This window comes from Boleophthalmus pectinirostris, unplaced genomic scaffold (genome assembly GCF_026225935.1).
Source record: "Boleophthalmus pectinirostris isolate CB_2022bp ecotype Guang Dong unplaced genomic scaffold, ASM2622593v1 HiC_scaffold_15, whole genome shotgun sequence".
Classification (NCBI taxonomy): Eukaryota; Metazoa; Chordata; class Actinopteri; order Gobiiformes; family Gobiidae; genus Boleophthalmus; species Boleophthalmus pectinirostris.
Window position 1 is genome coordinate 1,209,396 of NW_026571070.1, and position 23,306 is coordinate 1,232,701.

At 46.3% G+C, this 23,306-nt stretch overlaps 1 protein-coding gene across 3 annotated transcripts in view; it reads left to right on the top strand.

Moving 5' to 3' along the window:
- sugct (succinyl-CoA:glutarate-CoA transferase) overlaps positions 1–23,306 on the top strand; it is a 71,181-nt gene that overhangs the window by 32,365 nt on the left and 15,510 nt on the right. For all 3 annotated transcript variants that reach the window (XM_055151178.1, XM_020927597.2, XM_055151179.1), the window contains 3 exons: positions 10,525–10,596; positions 10,684–10,781; positions 11,422–11,524. In XM_055151178.1, coding sequence (XP_055007153.1) covers positions 10,525–10,596; positions 10,684–10,781; positions 11,422–11,524 — 273 coding nt within the window. The remainder of the gene's footprint in view (positions 1–10,524; positions 10,597–10,683; positions 10,782–11,421; positions 11,525–23,306) is intronic.

Genomic DNA, 23,306 nt, shown 5'->3' on the forward strand with positions numbered 1-23,306 from the left:
TAAGTACGTCTTGCCTCATGAATATGTTTTTACTCAATGCTAAACGGTTCTTTCCAAATGTCAGTGGGCCTGTTTCACATAACTGACTTGATTGCACTAAAGTCCTCACAAACAAGTACCGCTTACCATTTTATTTACAATACACCACTTACTCAGACACACATTTAGAATACAACTACACATTCACTTTGTATACTTTTAAAAATGTATGGAATAGTTGACAAATGAATACTTGTAATTCTAAAAAGATGTCATAATGTCATAACCCACTACATGTTTTTATTCTGGATGTATGTAGCGTCTTGTGTGCCGTACTGTATCTGTCTCCTGTTGTGATTCTGACAACCACCTTGGAAACAAATACATTTGAAATAATCTCAAAATTGTGAAGGAACGAGGATTTATCACTTTACTGACCTTGTCACATACTTTTTCACCATTAAAAATGTTTTCAAATATCAAGTTTTCTACTAATCAAATGCAATTGTAACACTATTTCATGGTTTCATTTGCTACGTATAAAGTTAAAGCAGTTGTACCCAGGACAGTCACAGTGTTGAGCCTGTGTCCTCTGTCCCTGCAGAGTTCTACAAAACCACTGATTTGTCTCAGTTTTATACAACAAATGTCACAGGTGTCCCTATTTTTGACCAATTTGATCTAAACCAGGTCTAAACCAGGACTACATCAGGTCTAAAACAGGTCTACACCAGGACAACATCAGGTCTAAACCAAGACTAAACCAGGACTAAACCATTACTACACCAAGTTTACACCAGGACTAAACCATTACTAAACCACTAAACCAGGTCTAAACCAGGACTACACCAGGTCTAAACCAGGACTAAAACCATTACTACATCAGGTCTAAACCAGGACTACATCAGGTCTAAACCAGGACTACTAAACCAGGACTAAACCAGGCAGGACTAAACCAGGACTGAACCAGGACTAAACCAGGACTAAACCAGGACTGAACCAGGACTGAACCAGGACTAAACCAGGACTATAACAGGACTAAACCAGCACTGAACCAGGACTAAACCAGGACTAAACCAGGACTATAACAGGACTAAACCATGAACCAGGACTGAACCAGGACTGAACCAGGACTAAACCAGGACTATAACCAGGACTAAACCAGAACCAGGACTAAACCAGGACTAAACCAGGACTGACTATAACCAGGACTAAACCAGAACCACTGAACCAGGACTGAAACCAGGACTAAACCACTAAACCAGGACTAAAAACAGGTCTAAAACAGGACTGAAGCAGGACTAAACCAAGTCTAAAACCAGGACTAAAACCAGGACTAAATCAAGACTAAACCACGTCTAAAAGAGGACTAGACCAGGACTAAACCAGGACTAAAACAGGACTGAACCAGGACTAAACCAGGTCTAAACAGGACTACAAACAGGACTGAACATGGACTGAAGCAGGACTAAATCAGGACTAAACCAAGTCTAAAAGAGGTCTTAACCAGGACTAAAACAGAACCAAGACAGGAGTACAACAGGATTAAATCGGGACTAAACCAGGATTTGAGAGAGTGCCCCGAGTTCGTGGAGCAGGGGATGGATGTTTCTTGTGTCTGTGAAGTGATGTTGTGTTTTTGAGTCGAGTCGCGTCTGTGGATTCGCGTTCGTGCTGAAGAAAACAAACTGATCGAACATTTTCATTTGGTGATTGTAATTCTTGATGTTGGAACTTTTCAATTCGTTTTCTGACGGATAAAATACACACAACACGTTTTATGTACGACTGGACTCGCTCGAGAGTTTAACAATATTTATTTTACGCTCAACTACAGAGAAATGTGCACATGGATGTTTCTGACTCCATCTTAAAATCAGACAAAAACCCAGGTCCAGCTCTTTCTGCTCAGACTCTTTCAACACTAAAGCTCAGGTTCAAGTCTAATCTTGGAAACAGAGCAGTGCGTTCAGTTAGCGTCAAGCCTCCAGGGAGCGCGGCGTGGTGTCGGCGTGTGCTTCCGTCCCCGTCGTCCCCGCGGTGCCCGTCGTGCAGGTGGAGTTCTGAGCCGAGCCGCGGGCGCCTTTGACGTCACTCGTCCTCCATTACTGTCACTCAGCGCCGTGAGCTCAGGGGCGGGAACAAAGCACCTGTCAATCACACGACTCTTATTCAAAACGCCAGGCACACTGCAGGTCTGAGGTCTCAGGTCTGAAACCAGAAACCAGGTCTAAACCAGGTCTAAACCAGGTCTGAACCAGGTCTGAACCAGGTCTGAACCAGGTCTGAACCAGGTCTGAACCAGGTCTAAACCAGGAACCAGGTCAGAACCAGGTCTGAAACCAGGTCTGAAACAGGTCTGAAACAGGTCTGAACCAGGTCTAAACCAGGTCTAAACCAGGTCTAAACCAGGTCTGAACCAGGTCTGAACCAGGTCTGAACCAGGTCTGAAACAGGTCTGAACCAGGTCTGAACCAGGTCTGAACCGAGTCAGAGAAACAAGTCTGAAACAGGTCTAACCCAGGTCTAACCCAGGTCTAAACCAGGTCTAAACCAGGTCTAATCTGAGTCAGAGAAACAGGTCTGAACCAGGTCTGAACCAGGTCTAAACCAGGTCTAAATCGAGTCAGAGAAACAGGTCTGAAACAGGTCTAAACCAGGTCTAAACCAGGTCTGAACCAGGTCTGAACCAGGTCTGAACCAGGTCTGAACCAGGTCTAAACCAGGTCTGAACCAGGTCTGAACCAGGTCTGAACCAGGTCTAAACCAGGTCTGAACCAGGTCTGAACCAGGTCTGAACCAGGTCTAAACCAGGTCTAAACCAGGTCTGAAACAGGACTAAACCAGTTCTGAACCAGGTCTGAAACAGGACTAAACCAGGTCTGAAACAGGACTAAACCAGGTCTAAACCGAGTCAGAGAAACAGGTCTGAAACAGGTCTGAAACAGGTTTGAACCAGGTCTGAACCAGGTCTGAAACAGGACTAAACCAGGTCTAAACCGAGTCAGAGAAACAGGTCTGAAACAGGTCTGAAACAGGTTTGAACCAGGTCTGAAACAGGTCTAAACCAGGTCTAAAATAGATCTAAGCTAGGACTGAACTAGTACTTAACCAGGACTCCACACATCAGGTCTAAACCAGGACTAAACTAGGACTAAAACACATGGGCTCTTATTCAAATAGGCTTCACACACACCGCTCAGGTCTGACTCCGAGAAACAGGTCTAAGCCAGGTCTAAACCAGGTCTAAACCGGGTCTAAACCAGGTCTTATTCAAACAGGCTCCACTCACACCATGTCTAAACTAGTCCTAGTTTAGACATGGCTTAGACCAGGTTTAGACCCGGACCAGAATTGAACCAGGACTCAGACAGAACTAAAACAACAATTAACCAGGACTATATCAGATCTAAACCAGGACTGAACTGGGACTAAACCGGGACTGTACCAAGTCTAAAATCTGGTCTTAAACAGGTCTAAACTGGGTCTAAACCAGGATTAAATGAGGACTAGATCAGTTGTGGGAGCAGACGGCCCACTGGGACAAACTGGAGACAAAACCGTGTAATATTGTGTAATATTTAATAATATTTAATAATATTTGTTTATAGTTTTAAGAGTGAAAAAACTCTGAGTGTTTTCAGTCCCAGACGTTTGTCGAGTCTCAGACGTGGTTCTGTTCAAAGTGAAGTTTCTCTTTATTCCGTCATAAATCCACATTAGAGCATCTGAAACCACAAACTGCCCCACAGGACTCTGGGTACGGCCCCGGGGGATTCTGGGTAACCGAGTCCACCGAGTCCACCGAGTCCACAGAGTCCACAGAGTTCACCAGAGTGAACCACAGCCACAGACCAAAAGGACCTGCAGGACTCACCGTGTGTCTGTGCCCTCCCTCCACGTGTGTCAGTGCCCCCCACGTGTGTCTGTGCCCTCCACGTGTGTCAGTGCCCTCCCTCCACGTGTGTCAGTGCCCTCCACATGTGTCTGTGCCCTCCACGTGTGTCAGTGCCCTCCACGTGTGTCTGTGCCCTCCACGTGTGTCTGTGCCCTCCACGTGTGTCTGTGCCCCCCACGTGTGTCTGTGCCCTCCACGTGTGTCAGTGCCCTCCCTCCACGTGTGTCAGTGCCCTCCACATGTGTCAGTGCCCTCCACGTGTGTCTGTGCCCTCCACGTGTGTCTGTGCCCTCCACGTGTATGTCTGTGGGTTTTCTTCTATGTTTTGTCTGTAGTTTTCGTTTCTTTTTGGTTTCTTCTTGGTTTCTTCTTGGTTTCTTCTTGTTGCTCTGAAGATTCTGGGTCGGTTGGATCGTTGGACTGGTTCATATTTCTTGTCTCACGTGTTTAAGTTTTCACAAACGTTAAATAAAAGCTCATTTGAGAGTCGTCTTTTTAAAGCTTCTCTCTGGTGTCTCGTCTGTTTACATATTTGAAGTGATTCATCTGTTTCCCTCCGCTCCCCCCGCTCCCTCCGTCCAGCGTCGCTCCATCCGTCCTCCCCCGTCCTCCCCCCGTCCTCCCCCCGTCCTCCCCCCGTCCACTCCAGACCCTCGCACTCCATAAATCCTGCTCCGGCCCTGACTTACTCCTGGTCCAGTACTAATCTAGTCCTGGTCTGGTCCCTGGTCCTGGTCTGACCCTAGGCCCACTGGTCTGGGTCTGGGAGTGTGGGGAGATGGTCCTGGTCTGGTCCCAGTCTAGGTCTGCTCTGGGCCTGGGCTGTGAAGGGGGGATGGTCCTGGTCTGGTCTGGTCATCATCTTTTCCTGGTCTGGTCCTGGTCTGGGTCTGGGCTGTGAATGGGGGGGATGGTCCTGATCTGATGCTGGTCTGGCCCCGGCCTGGGTCTGCTCTGGGTCTGGTCTGTGAGTGTGAGGAGATGGTCTTAGTCTGGTCCCGGTCTGGTCCTGGTCTAGTCCCAGCCTGGGTCTGATCTGTGAGTGTGAGGAGATGGTCCTGGTCTGGTCCTGGTCCCAGTCTGGTCCCGGTCTGGGTCTGGTGTGTGAGTGTGAGGAGATGGTCTTAGTCTGGTCCCGGTCTGGGTCTGGTCTGGTCCCAGTCTCGGTCTGGTCTCTTTGGATCTTATAAAAGTCTTGTTATTCACAGCGAGTCTCTGGAGCCTCGTTTGTCACAGACGCGACTCGGCTCTGTGGACTTTACTGCAGCTCTGAGTCTCGGTTTAATGTGCAGCAGATCGACGCTCAAACACACGTCACACTAACATTTATATAACATTTATTTACATTTATATAACATTTATTAACATTTATATAACGTTTATTTACATTTATATAACATTTATTAACATTTATATAACGTTTATTTACATTTATATAACATTTATTAACATTTATATAACGTTTATTTACATTTATATAACATTTATTTACATTTATATAACATTTATTAACATTTATTAACGTTTATTAACATTTATATAACGTTTATTAACATTTATTAACATTTATATAACGTTTATTTACATTTATATAACATTTATTAACGTTTATTTACATTTATATAACACTTATTTACGTTTATTAACATTAACATTTATATAACGTTTATTTACATTTATATAACATTTATTTACATTTATATAACATTTATTAACATTTATTAACATTTATATAACATTTATTCACATTTATTAACATTTATATAAAATTTATTAACATTTATATAACGTTTATTTACATTTATATAACATTTATTAACGTTTATTAACATTTATTCACATTTATATAACATTTATTCACATTTATATAACATTTATTAACATTTATATAAAATTTATAAATATAAATATGGGATAATTTGTAGTAAAGAGCATTTCAGTAATAAAAAGATGCACAATGTTTACATGTGTGCCCAGAGTCACACAGTGTTCACACGTGTACCCGGTATTGTGGTGTTTAAAGTTTCAGTGTGTGTCTGGTCCCGCGTGTGTCTGGTCCCGCGTGTGTCTGGTCTCGTGTGTGCCTGGTCTCGTGTGTGTCTGGTCCCGTGTGTGTCTGGTCCAGCGTGTGTCTGGTCCCGTGTGTGTCTGGTCTCACGTGTGTCTGGTCTCGTGTGTGTCTGGTCCCGTGTGTCTGGTCTCACGTGTGTGTCTGGTCCCGTGTGTGTCTGGTCCGTGTGTGTCTGGTCCCGTGTGTGTCTGGTCCCGCGTGTGTCTGGTCCCGCGTGTGTCTGGTCCCGCGTGTGTCTGGTCCCGCGTGTGTCTGGTCCCGCGTGTGTGTCTGGTCCCGCGTGTGTCTGGTCCCGCGTGTGTCTGGTCCCGCGTGTGTGTCTGGTCCCGCGTGTGTCTGGTCTCGCGTGTGTCTGGTCTCGCGTGTGCCTGGTCTCGTGTGTGCCTGGTCCCGTGTGTGCCTGGTCCCGTGTGTGTCTGGTCCAGCGTGTGTCTGGTCCCGTGTGTGTGTCTGGTCTCACGTGTGTGTCTGGTCCCGCGTGTGTCTGGTCTCGTGTGTGTCTGGTCCCGTGTGTGTCTGGTCCCGTGTGTGTCTGGTCTCGTGTGTGCCTGGTCCAGCGTGTGTCTGGTCCCGTGTGTGTCTGGTCCCGTGTGTGTCTGGTCTCGTGTGTGCCTGGTCCAGCGTGTGTCTGGTCCCGTGTGTGTCTGGTCCCGTGTGTGTCTGGTCCCGTGTGTGTCTGGTCTCACGTGTGTGTCTGGTCCAGCGTGTGTCTGGTCTCATGTGTGCCTGGTCCAGCGTGTGTCTGGTCCTGTGTGTGTCTGGTCCCGTGTGTGTCTGGTCTCGCGTGTGTCTGGTCCCGCGTGTGGTCTGTCTGTCCCGTGGTGTGTGTGTCTCACGTGTGTGTCTGGTCTCACGTGTGTGTCTGGTCCCGTGTGTGTCTGGTCTCACGTGTGTCTGGTCTCACGTGTGGTGTGTCTGGTCCGCGTGTGTGTCTGGTCCCGTGTGTGTCTGGTCTCGCGTGTGTGTCTGGTCCCGCGTGTGTGTCTGGTCCCGTGTGTCTGGTCCCGTGTGTCTGGTCCCGTGTGTGTCTGGTCCCGCGTGTGTGTCTGGTCCCGCGTGTGTGTCTGGTCCCGCGTGTGTCTGGTCCCCGTGTCGTCCCGCGTGTGTCTGGTCCCGCGTGTGTCTGGTCCCGCGTGTGTCTGGTCTGTCCCGCGTGTGTGTCTGGTCTCGCGTGTGTGTCTGGTCTCGCGTGTGTCTGGTCTCGTGTGTGCCTGGTCTCGTGTGTGCCTGGTCCAGCGTATGCCTGGTCCAGCGTGTGTCTGGTCTCGTGTGTGTCTGGTCTCGTGTGTGTCTGGTCCAGCGTGTGTCTGGTCTCGTGTGGTCTGGTCTCGCTGGTCTCTGGTTGTGTGTCTGTCCCGCGTGTGTCTGGTCCGCGTGTGTCTGGTCCCGCGTGTGTCGTGTGGTCTCCGCGTGTCTGTCTGCTGGTCCCGTGTGTGTCTGGTCGCGTGTGTGTCTGGTCTCGTGTGTGTCTGGTCCCGTGTGTGTCTGGTCCCGCGTGTGTGGTCGTGTGTGTCGTGTGTGTCTGGTCCCGTGTGTGTGTCTGGTCCCGCGTGTGTCTGGTCCCGTGTGTGTCTGGTCCAGCGTGTGTGTCTGGTCTCGCGTGTGTCTGGTCTCGCGTGTGTGTCTGGTCCCGCGTGTGTCTGGTCTCACGTGTGTGTCTGGTCTCACGTGTGTGTCTGGTCCAGCGTGTGTCTGGTCCCGTGTGTGTCTGGTCTCGTGTGTGTCTGGTCCCGTGTGTGTCTGGTCCCGTGTGTGTCTGGTCTCGCGTGTGTCTGGTCTCGCGTGTGTCTGGTCGTAGGCTCATAGTGCAGTGATATAAGACGTGTTTGAAACAGAGCTGACGTGTGTTTAAACTCACACTCCGCTGTTAACAGAACCTTTAGAACTCTTCGCTTCGGCTTCATGTTTTATTGCAAATATTCCAGCTGAACGTGCCTTAATCACATAAGAGTGTGTGACTCAGACTCAGCTGCGTCGAACGTGCCCAGAACTCTCCGTCATTCCCACATTAAAGAGCGGATTCTCTGCAGGATCCACTTTTTGGACTTTCCTCACATGTTGTAACGTTCCCTTCATCACTAATCTGCCTGACGAGGTTTTAGAGTCGCCCGTGTGTGTGTTTGAGTAATCTAGTGATCTCTCCCGGGCCCTATCCGAACCCGAGTCGCCCGTGTGTGTGTTTGAGTAATCTAGTGATCTCTCCCGGGCCCTATCCGAACCCTCGTTACGGTGCGTAAAGTGAAACGTATAAAACATGTTGATGTGTTGTTTTCCGCGACGACAGCGTTTTCCAAAACCATAAAAGGAACGTGGTTTTTAAATATGTTCTGTGTTACACTTAATGCCCCACACAAGTCAAATACTTGTCTTTAGAAAAGTCAAACAGCTCATACAGTCGCATACACAGAACATACACTTTTTTACCCATCAAACAAAGTGAAATGTGGGCACCTGGTCAAACTTAAAACCTGCCAAATCTTATTTAAAACAAAACTCAACCTGCTCCCAGAAAACATCCAAAAACTGTTCAGCACAAATGAACTCAAATACAACCCGAGAGTTAAATCAATTTAAAAACAACAAGACTTATGGAACAGTTTAAACATTTTAGAACATATCAAAGCTCGGACTAACATGGTGCACTTAAAAAAAAAAAAACCCAATATAAACGTCAAATCATACAGAAACTCCCAGAAGAATAAATCCATCGTCTTCACAAGCTTTTCTTTTACATTTTCTTTAACATTACGATCATGAACAATAAATTTTGAAACGTCTTTATCGTTATTATTAGTTTGGTCGACCGTAAACGGAAAAAAAAAAATAAATCCTTACATTTTTCATTCTCATTGTGGTTTATTTTGCACGATCATAAACGATAAACTTCTGTGTCTTATTTATCATTATTATTAGTTTGTACGGCCATAAATGGAAAAAAAAAAACATACAGTACAGTACACGAGAAAAGAAAGAAATTGGGTTAAAATTATACTTAGTGTGCATAGTAGTGATGTAACAATAACCCAAATATTGTGATATCGTATCGTCAAAGTTCTCACAATAACATCGTGGAGCATCACAATATATCGAATCACAAAAGTCTCTTTGGTTAAATGAAGAGTTCTGGTGCAGCAATAACTAAGACAGAGGGAACTACATAGACCATGATCCTTTGCTCCATTTCAGTGCAGACGACAAGAAGAAATAACAGTTCTAACACTTTAAAGTTTTAGTTGTTTAGCCTCCACAAAATATCACAATAAATATTGTACCGTGAGATGTGTATCATGAAAATGTTGTACAGAGAGATTTGGATTTTGTTACGTCCCTAATCGTGAACTTTCCCACGATATCGCAAAGGTCCTGGTCCAGCAGAAGTAAACATCAAGGCCAAAAATTCAAGTTAATGCATCTGATATAAAAGTGTATTGAACAGATACATATTTACTCTAGTTTATGAAACTGTTGACCTTTTTTCTGGACCATTTTTGGTTCTAAAGTTCCATATGTTTTAAACAGACCATGTATGAAACATGGAACAAAAATTATTTGACAAATTTCAAAGACCTGAAAATCATGTAAATAAATGTTTGTATTTCATCATATCTTGTGTTATTCCATCTTTGAACTGTTGATGAAGGGACAGGATTTAAAAAAAAAAAAAAGTATTTAAAATGATAAAAATGTTCTTGGAAGGACTGACATATTTTATAGAAATAGTTTCTTTCATTTTGAAGTAATATTAAAGTTTTCAGAAGAAAAAAGCCACAAATGATGTAAAATCCTGCACCTTCTACTTGTTTGTACAATTTTCCCTCCGTTACTTTTCAAACCAGTTTGTTAAGGATGAGTATATGTGAGAACCAAGAGTTATCACTGTTTGGATTTATTGCCCAAAAAGTGCTGCATATTTCATTCCCTCCGTTACCGACATGAGTTTTTAAATTTTTTGTCTTGAACTTGAAAGAATCTCACAGGTTTAACTTGACCCTGTTGGAGTGTAACTCTTTCCTACATTCTGATACTTTACTTATTTCAATAGTTCCTCTAGTTTCTGAATAAGAGACATTTGAATGTCAAAAATCTGCCCGTTTCCCTCCGTTACCACTTGACCGAACCCCAATAAATATTGTCACAGTATGAACCTCACGGGACGATATTTATTGCGATGGTATGGTGAGACTTGGATGTTGTTACACCCCTAGTGCACAGTGTGTCATTTATTTATATGTAAATATTTGTAAAGTTTCGTCATCAATGTTCAGAGGCAAACACATCATTTATGAATTTTTGAAACTGTCTTGAACAGGTTTGGTTCATGTAAGTTTTTCTTCTTCACACTCCTTTTCCAGAACTGTGCTTTTCTGTCATTGACACTGTACAGTCCGTGTTGTGTCGTGTGATTATTGTTTCTCTCTTGGCACAAACTGGGAATAAAACCGAATCAAATCAAAATCAAATAATGATTCAGGGATTCCTCTGTGTTGTCCCGTTCCTCTGAGCTCTTGAGTCATCAGGTCTCTCCTCTCGTAGCCACAGCTGCGATACAGATGTGAACTCGTGTTTTTGTCTCCAGGGGTTCGGGACTCGAGACGGACACATCGTGGTCGCCGCGGGAAACGACACTCAGTTTGTGCGAGTGTGTCAGGTACAGGAGCTGTTGGAGTCTCTGTTTGAGTCTGTTTTTGTCAGTGTCGTCGGCTGAAAGTGTTTCCTGTGCTCCGGCGTGTTCCAGGTGCTCGGTCTGGACGAGCTGGCACACGAGCCCAAATATAAAACCAACAAACTCCGAGTCCAGAACAGGAAACAGCTGCTGTCTGTGATGTCACAGCGGTAAGAGCAGCGCACACTCCACCCTGTGCTCTGATTGGAGGGTGTAAATCCTCTCTGGTCTCTGACTGGAGGGTTTAAATCCTCTCTGGTCTCTGATTGGTGGGTTTAAATCCTCTCTGTTCTCTGAGTGGTGGGTTTAAATCCTCTCTGGTCTCTGATTGGTGGGTTTAAATCCTCTCTGGTCTCTGAGTGGTGGGTTTATATCCTTCCTACTCTCTGATTGGTGGGTTTAAATCCTCTCTAGTCTCTGATTGGAGGGTTTAAATCCTTTCTGGTCTCTGATTGGAAGGTTTAAATCCTTCCTGGTCTCTGATTGGAGGGTTTAAATCCTCTCTGGTCTCTGATTGGTGGGTTTAAATCTGCTGTACTCTCTTATTGGAAGGTTTAAATCCTCTCTGGTCTCTGATTGGTGGGTTTAAATCCTTCCTACTCTCTGATTGGTGGGTTTAAATCCTCTCTAGTCTCTGATTGGAGGGTTTAAATCCTTTCTGGTCTCTGATTGGAAGGTTTAAATCCTTCCTGGTCTCTGATTGTTGGGTTTAAATCCTCTCTAGTCTCTGATTGGAGGGTTTAAATCCTCTCTGATCTCTGATTGGTGGGTTTAAATGCTTCCTACTCTCTGATTGGTGGGTGTATACAGGTTTGCCGAGGAGACGACGTCTGATTGGCTGAGGAGGTTCGAGGGGTCAGGTGTTCCGGTCGGACCAATCAACAGCATCCAGCAGGTGTTCAGTGACCCTCAGGTGAGTCCGGCTCCTCCTCCTCCTCGTGTCACGCGTTTGTGTCGTCTGCGTCACCGTCTGCGTCACCGTCTGCGTCACCGTCTGCGTCTGCGTCACCGTCTGCGTCACCGTCTGCGTCTGCGTCACCGTCTGCGTCAGCGTCACTGTCTGCGTCACCGTCTGCGTCTGCGTCACCGTCTGCGTCACCGTCTGCGTCTGCGTCACCGTCTGCTCTTTATTAGCTGTTTTTACGTTAAAGTGTTTTCAGATGTTTGGTTTTTCGGGGGTCCTACCTCATGACATCAGCAGGTGGAGTGAGCGTTTTATGATCTTAGAAAAGACACACACACACACACACACAGTGACAGGTGCAGACCCTGTCTTCACACATACTGACAGGTGTTGTGGAGTGATGTGTCCCTGTCGGTCTGAGGGGAGGAGAAGGATTTAGGAAAATAAATTCAAACGGTGAAGAAGTTCAACAGACGCCAAGTCCACAGAGAAACTCTCCTCCTCCTCTTCCTCTCCTCCTCCTCTTCCTCTTCCTCCTCTTCCTCTTCTCCTCTTCCTCTCCTCTTCTTCTTCTGCTTCTCTGCTCCTCCTCTTCCTTCTCTTCTCCTCTTCCTCTGCTCTTCCTCCTCTCCTCTTCCTCCTCTTCTCTTCCTCCTCCTCATCCTCCTCTCCTCTTCCTCCTCTCCTCTTCCTCCTCTTCTCTTCCTCCTCTCCTCTTCCTCCTCTCCTCTTCCTCCTCCTCTTCCTCCTCTCCTCTCTCTCCTCCTCTCCTCTTCCTCCTCTCCTCCTCTTCTCTTCCTCTTCCTCCTCATCCTCCTCTCCTCTTCCTCCTCCTCTTCTTTCTCTTCTTCCTCCACGTCTGCATCAGTTTAAAAAAGTGAACTGACCTTTTGTTTTGTGTCATTTTGTTCTGAAATCTGTGGAAATTTAAAATCCAGATAATTTCATCTTCACTTCAATGTCACTTTGACCCAGTCCTGACAGCAGCTCCTCCTCCAGAACCGAACCAGGACTGAACCAGGTCTAAACCAGGACTGAACCAGGACTAAACCAGGACTGAACCAGGACTAAACCAGGACTGAACCAGGACTAAACCAGGACTAAACCAGGACTAAACCAGGACTAAACCAGGACTAAACCAGGACTGAACCAGGTCTAAACCAGGTTTTTGTTTCAGAAAATGTCAAACATTTCATTTTCAGGGATCAGTTGCATTTTTCTGAGAAATAAAGAGGAAAAAATGAAAGAGGATGAAGAGAAGCGAGGAGAGAGAGAGAAGAAAGGGGGAGAGAGAGCAGAGAAGATAGAGGAGAGATAGAAGAGAGAGGAGAGAGAGAGAGGTGAAAGAGAGAAGAGAGAGAGAGACGGGAGTGAGAGAAGAGAGAAAGAAAAGAGAGAGTGGAGAGAGAGAAGAAAGAGAGAGTGGAGAGAGAGAGAGAAGAAAGAGCAGAGAGAGAGGAGAGAGGGATGAGTGGAGTAGTGGAGTAGTGGAGTAGAGGAGAGGGGGATGAGTGGAGGAGTAGAGGAGAGGGGGATGAGTGGAGGAGTAGAGGAGAGGAGGAGTACGTGTCTGTTGTGGATTTTCCTCTGACTCGTCTTTTCAGTTTCACATCTGGTGTCAGGTGCTCGGGGCCTCTTCTGTCTCTGGCCTGTCGCGCTCTGATGAAATGTTCCGCACTGGGGCTTTACCCGGGCCCTGGCCCCGGTCTCAAACCCCGGCCTCAGACCCCAGTCTCAGACCTCAGTCGCCGGGGTTTGTTTCGTTTCACTCACACGTGTGTTGTGATCCCGTGGGTCCGGCCCGTCTCCCCACACTCCGCCGCACCTGCTGATGTCACGAGGTGCCGCTCCTCTCGCCGCTTTCCTCTCCCCGTACAGAAACATACCGTCTGCGTTTGACCCGTCTGCGTTTGACCCGCCCTTCAGTGAGTCTGGGTTAGATCTGACCCGTCTCCAAGTCTTAGTCTGGTCTTGGTCTGGACCTGAGCTGCAGGGTTTGACCTGTAGAGCCTCAGACACAGACAGAACATGCAAACTCCACACAGTCCTGTAGACCTGATTTGGACCTGGTTTAGATGTATCGTATCGTGGTCTGTGTATTGTATCGTGGCTTATATATCGAGGTATGTATCGTATATATCGAGGTATGTATCGTATATATCGAGGTATGTATCGTATATATCGAGGTATCGTATATATCGAGGTATGTATCATATATATCGAGGTATCGTATATATCGAGGTATCGTATATATCGAGGTATGTATATATCGAGGTATCGTATATATCGAGGTATGTATCATATATATCGAGGTATCGTATATATCGAGGTATCGTATATATCGAGGTATGTATCGTATCGTGGTCTGTGTATTGAGCTTGGTATCATATTGAGGTATGTATCGTATTGTGGCGTATGTATTGTATCGTGTCGTATATATCGAGGTGTGTATCATATATATCGAGATATATATCGTATCGTGTTGTATATATCGAGGTATGTATTGTATCGTATCGTATATATCAAGGTATGTATCGTATATATCGAGGTATCGTATATATCGTAGTATGTATCGTATATATCGAGGTATCGTATATATCGAGGTATGTATCGTATATATCGAGGTATCGTATATATCGAGGTATCGTATATATCAAAGTATCGTATATATGGAGGTATGTATCGTATCATGGCCTAAGTATTGTATCCTTGCTTATGTATCGAGGTGTGTATCGTATCGTATCATTCTTAACGATACCAGCTCAGTGAAGTGTGTGTAACACTGTAGAGGTAAGATCTTAAGACCAAGCCCGACCCGACCGGGTCTAAAATGTCAATCATTACTTCGGGTCGGGTCGGGCTTCAAATAAATATATGTTTATAAAATGTTTGCTAAAACGATGTGTGGATACTAAACTAAGGAATACTTGTTATAAAATAAATAATATGGATAAAACAAGAGAAGTAATGTAATGTAATTGCTATTTAACTACTAAAACAGGATCACGTGACGCCCCCTCTTCATTTAATCATCTTCCCCTCCGCAAGTCTGCATCTATTTTGACCTGGTGTCGCCAATATGGAGGAGCAAGAAGTTAAACTAAAGGCAGGAGAAGTGAAAAGACAAACACGCACCGGTAAGAGTGAGGTGTGGAAAAGCTTCAAATTGATTGTTGAAAATGCTACAGAAACTTGCGTTGGCGTCGCTGAATGTGTCAATGTGGCTTTGCTTCATACGAGAGCAAAAAGACTGACACCTCGACGCTGAGCACTGCTCCTCCTCCCGAGTCACAAATAAAATATGACATTTCGGGTTTGCTTCGGGCTCGGGCCGGGTCGGGTTTTAATACCCGCGGGCCGGGTCGGGTCGGGCTGGATTTTTTAGGCCCGATCTCACCTCTATAACACTGGTCCAGGTGTGTGTCTGTTCTGTTCAGAGTCAGAGGTGTGAGTCTCTGTCTCTTTCTCTCTGGGTCTGACTCTGCTCAACAATAACATCCACTTTTTCACTCTTCCTCCTCTTCCCTCCTCTTCCTCCTCTTCCTCCTCTTCCTCCTCTTCCTCCTCTCCTCTTCCTCCTCTTTCCTCCCTCCTCTCCCTCCCTCCTCTTCCCTCCTCTTCCTCCTCTTCCCTCCTCTTCCTCCTCTTCCTCCTCTTCCTCCTCTTCCTCCTCTTCCTCCTCTTCCTCCTCTTCCTCCTCTTCCTCCTCTTCCCTCCTCTTCCTCCTCTTCCTCCTCTTCCCTCCTCTTCCTCCTCTTCCTCCTCTTCCTCTCTTCCTCCCTCTTCCTCCTCTTCCCTCCCTTCCCTCCTCTTCCTCCTCTTCCTCCCTTCTCCTCTTCCTCCTCTTCCTCCTCTTCCTCCTCTTCCTCCCTTCCTCCTCTTCCTCTCCTCCTCTTCCTCCTCTTCCTCCTCTTCCTCCTCTTCCTCCTCTTCCTCCTCTTCCCTCCTCTTCCTCCTCTTCCTCCTCTTCCTCCTCTTCCTCCTCTCTCCTCTCCTCCTCTTCCCTCCTCTTCCTCCTCTTCCTCCTCTTCCCTCCTCTTCCTCCTCTCTTCCCTCCTCTTCCTCCTCTCTTCCCTCCTCTTCCTCCTCTTCCTCCTCTTCCTCCTCTTCCTCCTCTTCCTCCTCTTCCTCCTCTCTTCCCTCCTCTTCCTCCTCCTCCTCTTCCTCCTCTTCCTCCTCTTCCCTCCTCTTCCCTCCTCTTCCTCCTCTTCCTCCTCTTCCTCCTCTTCCCTCGCTTCTCTTCACTTCAGGTTGTTGTTGTGGAGAGGTTCTCAGGTCCAGGCGGATTCACGTCTGAAACACAACAGATTTATGAACCCTGATACGATACACACGTCCACACACTTCACGGGGAGATGAAATTCGATGAAATTTTCTTAATCGATCGTCGGAAGAATTAACGATTATCGATTAATCATGAACGTTTTTCTATTAAAATGATCATCATTATTATTACTATCTGCACTAATCTGCATCAATAAATTCAACTTTACGACATATAAACATAACGACTCTAGATCCACATCAGCTGTTTGACATTATAATGTGTTTAATTCAGTTTTGTTCAAATCTCACAGAAACAAAACTTAAAACCACATCACTAATTTACATAAACTAAGTGAAGATAAAACTCCAGCTCTTGTGTCGCTGATGTGGTTCAACTTGTGTTGGATTAAAAGACATGACTCAGGTGAATACAGGTCAGTGTGACCAGATTTGTGTTTGTCAAAACCAGGACAGCGTACGGGGGGAGGGGGGCGGGGCCTCGTCATCCACATTGAGCGACTCTCACCTGGAAAAACTTTTTCCCACTGGACACAGAAACATATGTGCTGCTTTATCCACTGTGCACATGGACTCACACTTGTCCCAACGCAACGGAAAGTGTGGAATTTCTTCTACAAATCCTGGTTAAATCCACATTTGTGCTTCGGTTCGTTACAGACTGACCCACTGTTTGTGTGTCGCTCCTTCTGATGCAGAGACACATGTACACACCTGTTTGGTCACGACACACACACATACATTCAGTTTGTCCAGTAAAATCAACGGAATCCATGAAAATCTTAATGATCAATTATCGATTAATCGATTAATCAGGCCCATCACTAGTCACAACAAACACAGACCGACACCGGAGTTTAAACAGACTCGAGTTACGCCGACGTCTGATCTGTGTTTTAACATAAAACCTGATCATTTCATGTCCTGGTTTAGTCCTGGTTTAGATCTGGTTTAATCTTGGTTTAGTCCTGGTTTTAGTCCTGATTTTAGTCTTGGTTTAGTCCTGGTTCAGTCCTGGTTTAGTTTTGGTTTAGACCCAGTTTAGACCCGGTTTAGTCCCGGTTTAGTCCTGGTTTTAGTCCTGGTTTTAGTCCTGGTTTAGTCCTGGTTTTAGTCCTGGTTTAGTCCTAGTTTAGTCTTGTTTTAGTCCTCTGTTTAGTCCTGGTTTTAGTCCTGGTTTAGTCCTGGTTTTAGTCCTGGTTTAGTCCTAGTTTAGTCTTGTTTTAGTCCTCTGTTTAGTCCCGGTTTAGTCACGGTTTAGTCCTGGTTTTAGTCCTGATTTTAGTCCTGGTTTGGTCCTGGTTTAGTCCTGGTTTTAGTCCTGGTTTAGTCCTAGTTTAGTCTTGTTTTAGTCCTCTGTTTAGTCCTGGTTTTAGTCCTGGTTTAGTCCTAGTTTAGTCTTGTTTTAGTCCTCTGTTTAGTCCCGGTTTAGTCCTGGTTTAGTCCTGGTTCAGTCCTTGGTATAGTCTTTGGTTTAGTCCTGGTCTGGTCCTGGTTTAGTCCTGGTTTAGTCCTCTGTTTAGTCCCGATTCAGTCCTGGTTCAGTCCTGGATTTAGTCCTGGTTCAGTCCTGGATTAGTCCTCGGTATAGACCTGGTTTAGTCCTGGTTTAGTTTGAGTTTAGTCCTTGGTTTAATCCTGGTTTAATCCTGGTTTAGTCCTGGTTTAGTCCCGGTTTAGTCCTGGTTTAGTCCTGGTTTAGTCCTTGGTTTAATCCTGGTTTAGTCCTGGTTTAGTCCCGGTTTAGTCCTTGGTTTAGTCCATGTTTAGTCCTGGTTTAGTCCTGGTTTAGTTCTTGGTTTAATCCTGGTTTAGTCCTTGGTTTAGTCCTGGTTTAGTCCTTGGTTTAGTCCTGGTTTAGTCCTGGTTTAGTCCTTGGTTTAATCCTGGTTTAGTCCTGGTTTAGTCCTTGGTTTAGTCCCGGTTTAGTCCTTGGTTTAGTCCTGGTTTAGTCCTTGGTTTAGTCCATGTTTAGTCCATGTTTAGTCCTGGTCTGGTCCTGGTTTAGTCACAAAAGTTCTTCGTCTTTTCTCTCAGATTTTTTTTTCTTTTTCTCCACATGAAACAAAATCAGACACAAACTTCTGCCTTTTCTGTGTCACGAGAAATAAAAAAAATAAACTAAAGCCACAACAGTTTCAGAAAGTCGGACGTTTAGATGAACATGAAAACTGACAGAACCGGGACACTGATGTAAATGTAACACACAGAATAAACGTTGACATGATCGAAGAAGAAATGGATTCGGTTTTAAACTCTTACTTCAGATTTAAGTTTAATTGTGAATAATCATGTTTTTCAATTTGTTCTTTCACCTTTTCGTGTCAAATCAAACTGAACAGAACCACCGATGAACATGTGCTCTTCAGATCCGCTGTTGGTCCTGGAGTCTTTTTCCCCACCGTGTTTGTTCATGTGTGCGCGTTGTGCCATCTCGGAAACCGCTGAACATTCCACCCTAGACATACAGAGCGAACCCCCCGGCGCGGCGTGACGGCGAAGTATCCGCGCGAGTCGAGGGTCTGGAGCGGCGTCTGGACTCCCTGACCCCGGCCCTCGACCCGGACTCCGCTTTTGTTTTGGTCCCTGTCAAGTCCCTGAAACCGAATCTCCTGTAGTCCCGGTCTAGTCCCGGTCTAGTCCTGGACTCTCTCATTAATCATGGTTCTGACAGGCGCAAAAGTCCGGACTGAACCGAGACCTTGTCCATCAAACTCACATAAAGCAGACGCCCAGAGACAAGACCACAGGCCACGTTTAGACCTGGTTCAGACCTGGTTCAGACCAGGTTCAGACCTGGTTCAGACCTGGTTCAGACCTGGTTTAGACCTGGTTCAGACCAGGTTCAGACCTGGTTCAGACCTGGTTTAGACCTGGTTTAGACCTGGTTCAGATCTGGTTCAGACCAGGTTTAGACCTGGTTTAGACCTGGTTCAGACTTGGTTTAGACCTGGTTTAGACCTGGTTCAGATCTGGTTCAGACCAGGTTTAGACCTGGTTCAGACCAGGTTTAGTCCTTGTTTAAATCCTGGTTCAGACCAGGTTCAGACCAGGTTCAGACCTGGTTCAGACCTGGTTCAGACCAGGTTTAGACCTGGTTTAGACCTGGTTTAGACCTGGTTTAGTCCTTGTTTAAATCCTGGTTTAGTCCTGGTTCAGACCTGGTTTAGACCTGGTTCAGACCTGGTTTAGACCTGGTTTAGACCAGACCTGGTTTAGACCTGGTTCAGACCTGGTTTAGACCTGGTTCAGACCTGGTTCAGACCTGGTTTAGACCTGGTTTAGACCTTGTTTAAATCCTGGTTTAGTCCAGGTTTAGTTCAGGTTTAGTCCTGGTTTAGTCCTGGTTTAGACCAGGCTTAGTCTTGTTTTAGTCCTGGTTTAGTCTTGTTTTAGTCCTGGTCAAGTCTTGTTTTAGTCCTGGTTAAGTCCTGGTTTAGACCTGTTTTAGTCCTGGTTTAGTCCTGGTCTAGTCCTGGTTCAGTCTTGTTTTATTCATGGTTTAGTCCTGGTTTAGTCTTGTTTTAGTCCTGGTCTAGTCCTGGTTTAGTCCTGGTTTAGACCCAGTTTAGTCCTTGTTTAGTCCTGGTTTAGACCCAGTTTAGTCCTGGTTTAGTTCTGGTTTAGTCTTGGTCTAACCCGGTTTGACTCCGCCTCTCTTTTCCCTAAATATGGAAACAGGAAGTCCTTTTATGGCTCTGTCCTGTTTTTATCATCACTATTGTAATTCTTCGTTCACAAAAACAAGTTGTTATTAAATCCCGGAGCTGCACCTGCCCCGGAGCCTCGGAGCCTCGGAGCCTCGTAAAAACCTCTCAAGTCCGGCCCTAGACCTGGTCTTCGTCAGTCCCACCTCCGAGTCCTCTTCAGTCCTGGTTCAGTCCCCAAAATCTGGAACTTCAAATGGTTTTTCCCCTTCTCCTGCATCTGCGGCCAAGTCACTTCAGGACAGGAAGGACCAAACCGGGACCAAACCAGGACTAAAACTGGACTAAAACAAGGACCAAACTGGGACTAAAACTGGACTAAAATAAGGACCAAACTGGGACTAAAACTGGACTAAAATAAGGACTAAACCAGGACTAAAACTGGACTAAAACAGGATTAAAACAAGGACCAAACTGGGACTAAAACTGGACTAAAATAAGGACTAAACCAGGACTAAAACTGGACTAAAACTGGACTAAAACAAGGACCAAACTGGGACTAAAACTGGACTAAAATAAGGACTAAACCAGGACTAAAACTGGACTAAAACTGGACTAAAACAAGGACCAAACTGGGACTAAAACTGGACTAAAACTAAAACTGGACTAAAAACACTGGACTAAAAACTGGACTAAAACTGGACTAAAACAAGGACCAAACTGGGACTAAAAACTGGACTAAAATAAAAGGACTAAACTGGACAAAACTGGACTAAAACTGGACTAAAACTGGACTAAAACAAGGACCAAACCGGGACTAAAACTGGACTAAAAGGACTAAACCAGGACTAAAACCTAAAACTGGACTAAAACTGGACTAAAAACTGGACTAAAACTGGACTAAAACTGGACTAAAACAAGGACCAAACTGGGACTAAAACTGGACTAAAATAAGGACCAAACTGGGACTAAAACTGGACTAAAATAAGGACCAAACTGAGACTAAAACTGGACTAAAACTGGACTAAAATAAGGACCAAACTGGGACTAAAACTGGACTAAAATAAGGACTAAAATTAGGACTAAACCAGGACTAAAACTGGACAAAAACTGGACTAAAACAGGATTAAAACAGGACCAAACCGGGACTAAAACTGGACTAAAACAAGGACCAAACCAGGACTAAAACTGGACTAAAACAAGGACCAAACTGAGACTAAAACTGGACTAAAACTGGACTAAAACAAGGACCAAACCAGGACTAAAACAGGATTAAAACAGGACCAAACCGGGACTAAAACTGGACTAAAATAAGGACTAAACCAGGACTAAAACTGGACTAAAACAGGATTAAAACAGGACCAAACCGGGACTAAAACTGGACTAAAATAAGGACTAAACCAGGACTAAAACTGGACTAAAACTGGACTAAAACAAGGACCAAACTGGGACTAAAACTGGACTAAAATAAGGACCAAACTGGGACTAAAACTGGACTAAAATAAGGACTAAACCAGGACTAAAACTGGACTAAAACTGGACTAAAACAGGATTAAAACAGGACCAAACCAGGACTAAAACTGGACTAAAACAAGGACCAAACCATGACTAAAACAAGGACTAAACCAGGACTAAAACAGGATTAAAACTGGACTAAACCAGGAATAAAACTGGACTAAACCAGGACTAAAACTGGACTAAACCAGGACTAAACCAGGACTAAAACAAGGACCAAACCGGGACTAAAACTGGACTAAAACAAGGACCAAACTGGGACTAAAACTGGACTAAAACTGGACTAAAATAAGGACTAAACCAGGACTAAAACTGGACTAAAACTGGACCAAACCAGGACTAAAACAAGGACTAAACCAGGACTAAAACAGGATTAAAACTGGACTAAACCAGGACTAAACCAGGACTAAAACAAGGACCAAACCTGGACTAAAACTGGACTAAACCAAGACTAAACCAGGATTAAAACAAGGACCAAACCTGGACTAAAACTGGACTAAACCAAGACTAAACCAGGATTAAAACAAGGACCAAACCGGGACTAAAACTGGACTAAACCAAGACTAAACCAGGACTAAACCAGCCCTTGTTTGCGTGTTGGTTTTCGTGTGGTTTTGTGTCGTTGTGAAGTCGCAGTCGCCCTGGGGCAGAGTCTTTCTCTTGTTCCAAACATCAAATCTCCAAGTGTTAAAAACTTTGACACTTTCACATTTGAACATGAAAACAGACGAGAACTTCTGTAAGTCCAAGTCCCGGTCCTGGCTCTGGTCCTGGCTCTGGTCCTGGCTCTGGTCCTGGTTCAGTTCTCCTGCTCCAAGTCCCGGTCTTGGCTCTGGTCCTGGTTCAGTTCTCCTGCTCCAAGTCCCGGTCTTGGCTCTGGTCCTGGTTCAGTTCTGCTCTGGTCCTGCATTTCCTCCCTCAGGTCTTTTAAACATGTTCACTCCTACAACTCTCTCATAAAACCTGCTCCATCTGACACGCCTCAGGTCCACCTCAGGTCCACCTCAGGTCCACCTCGGGTCCACCTCAGGCCCACCTCAGGCCCGACTCAGGTCCACCATCTGACACGCCTCAGGTCCACCTCGGGTCCACCTCAGGTCCACCTCAGGTCCGACTCAGGTCCACAATCTGACACGCCTCAGGTCTGACTCAGGTCCACCTCAGGTCCACCATCTGACACGCCTCAGGTCCAACTCAGGTCCACCTCAGGTCCACCTCAGGTCCGACTCAGGTCCACCATCTGACACGCCTCAGGTCCACCTCAGGTCCAACTCAGGCCCACCTCAGGTCCACCATCTGACAGGCCTCAGGTCTGACTCAGGTTCAACTCAGGTCCACCTCAGGTCCACCATCTGACACGCCTCAGGTCCGCCTCAGGTCCAACTCAGGTCCACCATCTGACAGGCCTCAGGTCTGACTCAGGTCCAACTCAGGTCCACCTCAGGTCCACCATCTGACACGCCTCAGGTCCACCTCAGGTCCACCTCAGGTCCGACTCAGGTCCACCATCTGACACGCCTCAGGTCCACCTCAGGTCCACCTCAGGTCAGACTCAGGTCCACCACCTGACACGCCTCAGGTCCACCTCAGGTCCACCTCAGGTCCACCTCAGGTCCACCATCTGACACGCTTCAGGTCCACCATCTGACACGCCTCAGGTCCGCCTCAGGTCCACCTCAAGTCCACCTCAGGTCCACCTCAGGTCCTGCTCCATCTGACACCAACACGCCTCAGGTCCTGCTCAGGTCTGCTCTGGTCATGGTCTAGTCCTGGTCCTGATCTATGTCTGGTCGTGGTCCTGATCCTGGTCTAGGTTTGGTCCTGGTCCTGATCCTGATCCTGGTCCTGGTCCTGGTCTAGGTTTGATCCTGGTCTAGGTTTGGTCCTGGTCTAGGTTTGGTCCTGGTCTAGGTTTGATCCTGGTCTAGGTTTGGTCCTGGTCTAGGTTTGATCCTGGTCTAGGTTTGGTCCTGGTCCTGTTCTGGTCCTGGTCTGGTCCTGGTCTATGTCTGGTCCTGGTCTAGTATTTCATGTTCCTTTTGTCTCCACTGGAGGGCGACTGGAGCGAGCACATGGTCCAGACCCTGGGCCAGACCTCGGTCCAGACACGGGTCCAGTCCTCGGTCCAGACCCTGGTCCGGTCTGGGCTGTGGACCTGGGCCAGGTCTGGGTCTGGACTGAAAGGACTTGGGGGGGGTCTGTTTGTGTGTACACAGAATCTGCTCATCAGGTGTCCTCCTCCCAGAGCCGCAGACAACGGCTCCTGTGACCCGGGCCAATCCCGGGTCGCCCCGGTCCCACAGTCCAGGCCCGAGTCCAGGCCCGAGTCCAGGCCCGGGTCAGGA